We start from the raw sequence: 10,067 nt of genomic DNA on the forward strand, positions 1-10,067 counted from the left end.
ACCAGCCCCCTAGACCTCTCCACTGATTCCCTACTCCGCGCCGGCATGTTGTCTTCACACCTTGGAGCACTGGGTTGAAGTTTGGTCCCTCTTTTCCTGTGGAGATATAGACAATACCCTCCCCAGTGCCTAATGTCTTAAAGGCCGTCTGTCATATGTTATATGTAGTTTAAGTTATGTTTTCATTGTCTGCTTTTCTTGTAGAATCCCTGGATGACTTGACTAATCTGGTGGTAAAATTGTTTTCTGAAGTAGAGAACAAAAACGTCCCATTACCAGAATTTCCTGAACACCCTTTCCAGGAGGAACATCTTAAAGTAAGTGCATGTATTTGTATTTGGTATTTTCTCTCTTTAATTTATAGACATGATGCATTCCCAGTTTACCAGAGTAAGGAACCCTGGTGGTGCTATGAATTGGACTGCTAGCCACAAAGTAGACAGTTGAAATCCACAAGTAGATGAAAAATGTAAAGTCTCAGAAGCCCTATTATTTGTGAGTCAGAATTGACTCGTTGGCAATGTTTGTTTTTCTTTTAAGTAGAGAGTCGATGAAATATTTTGGACATTTCACTACCTAAGAAGTTCTTAATATTCATCTGGATAATTGAGTCAAATCACTTTCACATCTATTAGGGATGTGTACCAGCAAAAAATGTCAGTATGTTCTGATTAGCCTGCTAAAAGTAGTTCCGGTAGCTGTGACTTTGACAGACTTTCGTGGCTCTCATCTGGTGCTAAAAGACTAGAATCCAGAACCATGGAGCCGCATGGTTCAGGGATCAAAGCGTAGGCTTCATACCAGCTGTAATGAAATTCCACTAAGAAAGAACCAGGGCCATTTATTTCTCTGGTTGGTCTGATTTTTTCTCTGGCAACTGATTCCTATATTTGACATTCTCCCATAAAAATTAGTATTCTCCATAGTTAGTAAATATTTTATTCATTAGGAATTGTATATAACAGTTTTATTGGTATGTAACTTACATCATAAAATTAAATAGTTCAGTCACATCAAGAAGAGTTGTACAGTCAGCACATAATCCATTTTAGAACATTTTCAGTTTTATACTCATTATATAGCTAATCATTTTTAATTTTTTCCCCTCCTTTCCTACAGCAACTTTACAAAGTGGTACCCATTAAAGATATTAGGAATCTTTATGTGACATTTCCCATACCTGATCTTCAAAAATACTACAAATCAAATCCTGGCCATTATCTTGGTCATCTCATTGGGCATGAAGGTCCTGGAAGTCTACTATCAGAACTTAAATCAAAGGGTAAGTAAGTCTTTTGGACACTGGCTTCGAGAGTAGAGCTCTACCACATCTTTTCATTTTGGCCTTCAGTTTCTTCTAAATATTTTCTTGTGAAGGAGCAGTTTTGAATGAGATTATTTGGGTCAATAGTGCAGTGAGATGGCGGTAGTTAGCATGCTTTTGTTTTTTGAAGTTTTTCATAATTTGCCCTTTAAGATTGAGCAGCCAAGCTTAGATATTTCAAAAGGGTGCATGTTTAAAATGAGAAAGAACATAAAGCTCTCATTGGATATTCTTTACTATCTATGTGAAATAAGATTTAGTGTGCTTTACTTCCTTGCCTGCTTTTATTCCTTAAGCCAGGTATACTGTGAAAGCTGTGGAACCTGAGCTCAGTAAGACTGCCTTATTTTTCTGAGTCTCACAAGTTCCCCGCCTTTGACAGTCTTACACTTTAGTATGTTCATAGGGAATATTTGAGTATTTTCTAAATATTCCTAAGACCAGTTTCCACCGTATACAAGTTCTGGCTTTTTCTGGCTTTATTGTACTCAATTCTAGTCAGTGGATGATTTCCAAGCCCTCTCTCAATGCTGACTCTTTGACATCGTCTTTTCTGATTTGGAAGCTAATTTGATGAGTGAAGGAAAGTCCAGTCCAAAAGAACCCCATGGTCTTTCTGCAGTGCCTGAAATGTTTTTTTCTTAACTGACCTTTCTCTCTGTGTGTGTGTGTGTGTGTGTGTGTCTTTTCTATACAAAGTCCATTTTGATCTTTTGGGAACATATTATATGATAATTTTCCCCCTCCTTGTCTTGCCAAAGTATACATGCAAATATGTTCATTTCCTTTGGACATTGCAGGCTGGGTAAATACTCTTGTTGGTGGGCAAAAGGAAGGAGCCCGAGGTTTTATGTTTTTTATCATTAATGTGGACTTGACTGAAGAAGGATTGTGTAAGTACTGACTCTATGTTTTTAAATGAAAATTGGCTTTCTGTGATTTTTTAAAAACGTTTTTACTGGGGATCTGTTTTGCATTGAAAAGCTATAAACACAAGTCCACACAGTTTATCCATTGCATTTTTTGTGCATAATTTGGCCTTCATTACATGAACAGTTTCCCATCCCGACTAACTGATTATTACATCGCACTTGTGCACTGTGTACTTCTTTTCTCATTTGTTTGTTCACTGCCCTAAGCCCTTCTTTCACATCTCACTGGCCCAGAGGGCCATCTGTCTGGGCCAGCTAACGGCAGCCTCAGGGCACTTTTCTCTGAGAAGCTGCCTTCCACTTACCTCACTTGGATTTAGGAGGACGTGAAGGGTTGGAGGACTGACTGGTTTTTAAGTGTGCCCCTTTTTTCCAGTACATGTTGAAGATATAATTCTGCACATGTTTCAGTACATTCAGAAGTTACGGGCAGAAGGACCTCAAGAATGGGTTTTCCAAGAGTGCAAGGTACCCTTGTTTCACCAGAATTTTTCTTAAGGAATCTATTTTTAAAAAACCAAAAACTTAAATGGTAAAATTTGTAATATTTAATAGCAATATTGGGCCTTAGTTTTACTAGTATGATTGGCTACCGTGGGACATAATTAAGAATTAAGGCAGTGATTCTCAACCTGTGGGTTGCGACCCCTTTGGGGATCGAACAACCCTTTCATACAGGGGTCGCCTGATTCATAACAGTAGCAAAATTACAGTTATGAAGTAGCAACGAAAATAATTTTATGGTTGAGGGGCCACCACAACATGAGGAACTGTATTAGAGGGTCACAGCATTGGGAAGGTTGAGAACCACTGAATTAAGGCATCATGTGACCTTCTTTTAGGGCAGACAAAGGAAGAAATTGGATTATTTAGAAGAAACCTTGAGCTGGTATACATCAGGCCTTGTATTACTCCCTGCCTGAAAGCTGGATGAGCCTTGGGATCTTCATCTGTTGATAAAACCTATAGCAGCCTCTCAGAAATAGTGAATTATTTGATGTATGTGGGGTCTTCAAAAAGTTCGTGGAAACTGTGTATTATGAATCACTTCTTGGCTTGTGTATAATGAAAATAACTATATGAATTTCATTTTTTTTGCACCAAAATAAACTCATACTAACTTGTTATAAGATGTTTGAATAGGATCTAGTTGAAGCATTACAAAGGATAAGACATCAGTTTGAAAAGAGGCTGTCAAAGAACAACATGAATTTTGCCGAAGTTGAAGCTATTAGTGAAGCTTGAGTGGAAGAATGATGAAATCATTGATGCTTTACAATAAGTCTATGGGGATAATACTTCTAGAGAAATTTACAAGTGGATAGTTCATTTTAGTAAGTGATGAGCTATTCGTGTCAGTAGCAGTCCTGTAAATATGGCAAACATTTCTAAAACCCATTGAACTTTCTATAAGAAGTGTGGCGAAGTACAAGAGGGCGAAAGATTCCCTTTTTATGCAGAGTGGATATGATGGGAAGCCTTCTGGACGGAGACTAGAACTATAAAGAACCCTGTGTTGAGACTGGACTATGTTGAACCAACTGCAGAGCTAAGCAAATGTTGGCCTTTAAGAGATGCGAGCATTTTGAATTGGGTGGAGATAATGAGCGAAGGAGCCAAGTAATCCAGTTAAAAGGTTCCTCATCTTTTATTTACAATATAGTAAAGTCTTGAGGTTATGCTCACTTAAAAATAATGATGAGACAATATTTAAGATGAAACCCAACGCGCAGGCTGACCATCCACCTCAATTTTCGAGGAAATAATTAACGTTTGTGCCCTAAGTGAAGAGGACCAACAGTTAGTAGCAGAAACAGTAGCCATCACCATGTGGTTTAGTGCCATCAAGTCAGTTCTCTTAGTGACCCTATGTCCAACAAGATGCAGCACTGCCTGGCCCTGCCTGAGCAGTTGTGAGATAGGAGCCTTTTGTTGCAGACACTATGCTAGCATCATAGAAATCGGAATTGGTTCTGTTTATACAATTCTGATTGAAAAATTAAATTGAGACAACTTTCTGTTCCATGGGTGCCGAAACTACTGCATCCAGATCATCTACAGACAGGAGCAGAACTTTCAAGGGAAATTTTTGAAAATGTGATCAAGACCTTGAAGGATTTTTTCAAAGAATTATTACAGGAGCTGAAGCATGACTTTATCAGTATGATGCAGAAGACGGAGCACAATAAAGCAATGGCTACCAAGAGGCCGAAGTGATCTAATTAAAGCAACAGTGTCTAGTCAAAAGCAAAAGGCGATGATAGCAAGTGTTTTGGGGCTGCGCAAGGCACTTTGCATATTGACTTTCCAGAGGACCAAAAGACAATAGCATCTGCGTATTAGCTTGTTTTGAGAAAGTGACACTGCTTTAGCAGAGAAACACCTAAAGCTTCGCCAGCCAGTCATCTACCAGGACAGTGCTCCTGCTCAGTCCTGTCGTCAAACAACGGTAATTTTTAAGAGTTGTGATGGGAAACCGACAGCCCTGATTAAGCGGAGAAAGACACAGCTTTCTAGTCCCATAAAGAATTACGGTCTCAGAAACCCAAAGGGGCAGTTCCACCCTGTTCTATGGAGTCACTGTGAGTTGGAGCCAACTCCATGCCGATGAAGTACGACTTCATTTTGTTTTATCCATAGTTCTTCAATTAATATTTTAAAATTGCATTGACATGGTCATGGTCCCAGGACCCTCAATTCTTTAGGGGTGGACTAAATGATCTCATTGCTTATACTTGTCTTGACCTTGATGAAGCTTAAGTTAAGGAATAGAATTGATCTTTTAGTTCTACTTTTCCATGAACTTTTTGGAAGACCACTTACATGATTCTGATTTTATTATAGCTCGTGTGGAAAAATTAGCTATCGTTTTTTTTCTTCTATAAAACAAAGGGTGTTCTTTCAAATTTTAAAAGCTTGATTAAAAAGGGTTTTCAAAGATATATACTTCATATTTAAGGCTTATCAGGATTCAGAAAAATATATTTAGTATGAGAGCCATCCCCTTTACTTAGGTAAACATTTAAAGATAAAAACTCAAGAAAACTGTGACACTAACTCCTTGATCTGGGAGCAGTTCCCTGAATCGTCACCAATGCCATCACCATAGAAACAGGTGGATCTCCCATGATTTTCCACACAGTTTCCCTAATTTTTTTTTTTTTACTAATAGTTATAATAATTTAGGGTTTAGAATCATATTCCTTATTTGTTATTTTTATTCAAAATCACAACCTGTTTTATAATGCTTTTGGTTTTAGGCCTAAGGTAAATTGATGGGTTAAATTTATGCACTGAAATTTTTATTCTCTGTTATATATTTCTAAATCAAGAATAGACGTATTTTCAGAATGTGTGATAAGTTAAATTTGTATTAAGAAGTCCGCTTTGCAAACCAACTACTAAGAGAAGTATTTTTATATAACAGGTGTCTTAATTCGATTGATTTTTCATTTTAGGACTTGAATGCTGTTGCTTTTAGATTTAAAGATAAGGAAAGACCAAGGGGCTACACTTCAAAGATTGCAGGAATATTGCATGTAAGTTTGTTCTTATTTTATTTTGTACATTGATATGTAGAATATTTATTTCACTTGCCCTACTTAAATTACTTTCAGAACTACATGAATGATAAAAATTGAAGCTGCAGCATAATACCCTACTCTGTTGCAAATAGGCAAACTTTGGTGTTGAGACATGTTTAAAATCTTAATTTTCATCATTCTAAAAATTATCTTCTTAAAAAAACAACAGGCATTTTGCTGATTGACTTTTAAAAACTTTCAGTTCTATAATGTGTTTGGTGCTTACTGTGATAGCTGTAGGTCATAAGTTTGTTCCCAAACTTATGGAAAAATTATTATTCAGTGCTTCTCTAGCAATTAAAATTTTTTATACCTTAGCCCATAATACAGGATAAAGTCTAGGTAACTGCTTTTGCCTTCCCTTGGATCATGTGGTTTCCTTCAGGGGCCAGTATTGCCCACTTTGGGAAACATTGCAGTAAACCATCCACTTGTCTCCATTCTTACCACCTTAGTCCAAGTTACCATTGTTTCTGCCTACACTACCATAATAGATTCTCGTAAGATGCCTGTTTTCCTTATTGTCCCCTCTATTGTTTTGGTGAAGTTTTTGCTTGTTTCCAGTTTCATTGTTCTTTTGCAAACCAAAATCAAATTGTTCCCCTCCACTGCCTGAAACCTCTTAATGCTGTCCCATCAGCCTTGGAATTGTACCCTTGCCTGCAAGCTGATCTGGCTCCAGCTTGTCTCTTACTGCATTTCATGCCACTCCTCAAGCCTCCTTTCCTTCACTTCTACTCCAGCTATAAACCAAACCAAACTCAGCTCACTGCCATTGAGTCAATTCCAACTCAAAGCTACCTTATAGGACAGGGTAGAACTGCTTCTGTGGGTTTCTGAGATTGTAACCCTTTTGGGGAGCAGAAAGCCTCGTCTTTCTTGCGTGGTGGTTTGAACTAATGAGCTGTGGTTAGCAGACCAAAGCATAACCACAAAACCACCTGGACTCTTTACTTCAGCTATACTGTTCTTTATCTAATCTTCAGCTTTGAGTTTATTCCTCCCTCATAGAGCCTATGCATTTGCTGTTTCCTCTACCTTGAACAAACACTCTTCTTCTTGACATTTGCATGGCCAGGTTCTTTGTATCATGTAGGTCTTCATTCATATGTCTCATTCTTAGCTTTCTCTGAAATAACTCCATGCCTCTCTCTCTCTCTTTGCTCCCACCACCCCCTTTTCCCTTCTTCTGTTCCTGGCAGCTGTCACTAACTAAACTTGCAGTATTTATGTGCTACCTGCCTCCTTCCCAATGAGAATACAAACGTGGAGACAAGGGCCTTCCCCTGCTTCATCTGCCATTGTTGCCACAGAACCAAGGAGAGTGCTTTGCACGGAGTGGGTGTTTGTTAAAGATTTGTTCAATAAATTAATCCGTTTGTTCCTACATATATATTGGAAGTTACTCTTACTAAAAATTTTGTTCTTCATTAGCCATAAATCAGAATTATTTTTACCCATAACAGTTGTCCAAATGCTTTTGATTTTCTTTGTAGAAATTTAAGAGGAGATTGTGTTCATAAAATATATATTCTTAAGGGTTCCTGAGGAAGTGGTGAGCGGGGAGTGAGGGGGGGAAATGAAAGCTGATATTAAGGGTTCAAGTAGAAAGCAAATGTTTTCAGACTGATGGTAGCAACAAATGTACAAATGTGCTTGACACAATGGGTGTATGTATGGGTTGTGATAAGAGTTTTACGAGCCCCCAATAAAATGATTTTAAAAAACCCAAAACTCTAACCATATCAATAGTTGCACATCATGTAACTGGGGCTGTGTTAATCGCTCCCAATAAATATATCAAATTCAGGGCAGAAAAATGTATATTCTTAATATTAAAAATTCTTTGGATGTCAGCATTCCATCATCAAATTTTCCTCAGCAAGAAGTACTCGGTTTTCAGCCAGGTATGAAGTGTGAATTTTTATATCCTTTATAATGTAGATTTACTTGGGGATTAACTCAGAAAGTCTTTTATAATATAAAGCTGCATAAAGTTGTGGGTAGAAAAGACTAAAGATTCAAGACCACAGAATATGGAACTCTCCAGTGGAATAAAATGTAGTTAAAAGAAAGAGGGGAAATAAAGTGTACATTTAATGTGCTAGCGATCTGTTTTCTTTAGTAAATGTTAAATTCTGTAGCAGCTTTGAAAATTGTATTTATTTTTCCTTTTAAACAGTATTATCCCCTAGAAGAAGTGCTTACAGCTGAATATTTGCTGGAAGAATTTAGACCTGATTTAATAGAGATGGTTCTTGATAAGCTCAGACCAGAAAATGTTCGGTGAGTTACTCTAAAGATATTGTTACTAAAGATAATATTGTTACATATGGAATAGTCAAGAATGATTAGAGGCTGAAATTTTGTAATTGTGAGTCAGCTTTGTGTCAAGCAAAATCCAGAAATATAGGGATATTTTAATGAGTAAGCAACAGTTATTCATACCTGACCAGACTTTTAAAAATCTATATCCACTCCTTTTCACTCATCCTTCCCACTATAGATTATTTTGAAGCACTATTTCTAAAAGATAAAGACGTTTTATTAGTATGAGTAAAATGTAATAACTACCCTGTTTCCCCTAAAGCAAGACATCCCCTGAAAATAAGATCTACTTACAGTTTTGTCTCTCGCTGAAATATAAGGCATCCCCCGGAAAATAAGACCTCCTCGAAATAAGCCTCCCCCCCCCCCAAACTACCATAACTCTGGACTCTGAACCCTGGACCGTAGTGGTGTGGGCGCCACGCTGCTCACTGTTGGCCGCAGAGCAGACAGGAAGTGCGAGGGCTCTTTTAATAACAATAAATAATAAACGTGTACCGTATTCTTCTTCATGGAAAAATAAGACATCCACTGAAAATAAGATCTAGTGTATCTTTGGGAACAAAAATTAATATAAGACACTGTCTTATTTTCGGGGAAACAGGGTATATGATCCTGACTTCATATAAGCTTAAGTGACCAAGGTGTCAGGTATCAACTCATCTGTTGTAAAGTAGTGAAGACATCCCCCTTTCGTTTTCCTTAAATGAACCCTAACTGATCAGTGTTTAACCAGGAGACCAAAAACTGGACCTCTGATCAGTAACGTGCACTCTTGCTAGAGGAAGAACACCCTTGAGGAGCCTTGCACTCTTTCTTAAAATTGAATTTTATCTAAAGCCTCTACAGTTAAAGACAGAAGAAATATACCTGAAGATCGTGTTTTTAACTCACGATTTTTGACCGGCATGTATCTCTAAAATTCTGGGAACTTTGCAATTGAATAAGTATGTTATAGGAAGCATCAATTTTCCGTACAGCAATTGATACACATTGTCATTGATTACGACAGTATAACATGAATTATCCCACTTGCTCCTTGAGTTTCCTGGGGTAAATACTGCCCTTTTGTTCTCAAATGGTTCATTTTTTTCTCTGGAGTACATACCTCTCTTTTGTTATTGTTGCCTTCATAGACTTGTCTATTGTTTGGTTGAACATTGAGCCACAAAAGGTGAGTTCATTAAAGACCTGAGGGGTGACTAGGGATGGAAGTCCATCAATTTCTGTCAAGCCAGTAAGCCTGGGCTCTTGTGTGAATTTGAGTTTGTACCACTTTTTCCTCCCATTCTATCCAGGACCTTCTAGGGTGAGCCTTTCAGCGCAGTTGGTGGTGGTAACAGGGTGGCAGCTCGTTCTTCTGGTCTCAGGCCTGTGGAAACCTGGCAGAACATTTAGAAAGAAAGAAATATCAGTTTTCCTTGATATCGTTTTTTATATTTTTACCAGGTATATAAAAAATTCATTGGCTATAATTCCATGTATGTGATTTATACTATTTATCTTGAGCGCAATAGTGTATTCTAATGTTCATATGAACTTGGCCTAGCTATTGTCACCCTTAAGTGGTTACTAGACTCTAGTGACCTCATTTCTATTAGCAAAGTATGCTAGCCACTAGATTTCATCTGAACTAAGTTAAATATTTTAACGGTAAAGGTTTAGGATGATAATCAAACTTAAAATTTTTTAATTATAAGATTCTCTGGTGTTTGGTTAAAGTTCTTTATATACAGACACCTAAAGCTAGCCAAAAATACATTAAGGATAAAAATTTATAAATTTCTAACATTGTAAAAACTTCTAAAACTTTATAGAAATCGAACTCTGGTTTCATGAACTCAACAGGGGTACTCAAACTTTGTGTGTGTGTGTGTGTGTGTGTGTGTGTGTGTGTGT

The 10,067-nt window shown here is 37.5% G+C and overlaps 1 protein-coding gene across 3 annotated transcripts in view; it reads left to right on the top strand.

Annotated features, from left to right (window-relative positions):
- The window catches only part of IDE (insulin degrading enzyme), a 129,480-nt gene that overhangs the window by 74,671 nt on the left and 44,742 nt on the right, over positions 1-10,067 (top strand). For all 3 annotated transcript variants that reach the window (XM_004701073.2, XM_030885973.2, XM_045291577.1), the window contains exons 6-11: positions 205-317; positions 1,120-1,282; positions 2,125-2,217; positions 2,633-2,724; positions 5,715-5,795; positions 8,023-8,126. In XM_004701073.2, the coding sequence (XP_004701130.1) occupies positions 205-317; positions 1,120-1,282; positions 2,125-2,217; positions 2,633-2,724; positions 5,715-5,795; positions 8,023-8,126 (646 nt within the window). The remainder of the gene's footprint in view (positions 1-204; positions 318-1,119; positions 1,283-2,124; positions 2,218-2,632; positions 2,725-5,714; positions 5,796-8,022; positions 8,127-10,067) is intronic.

The sequence above is a fragment of the Echinops telfairi genome, unplaced genomic scaffold (genome assembly GCF_000313985.2).
Source record: "Echinops telfairi isolate 266 unplaced genomic scaffold, ASM31398v2 ScPeMD7_70;HRSCAF=299, whole genome shotgun sequence".
NCBI classification, from domain to species: domain Eukaryota; kingdom Metazoa; phylum Chordata; class Mammalia; order Afrosoricida; family Tenrecidae; genus Echinops; species Echinops telfairi.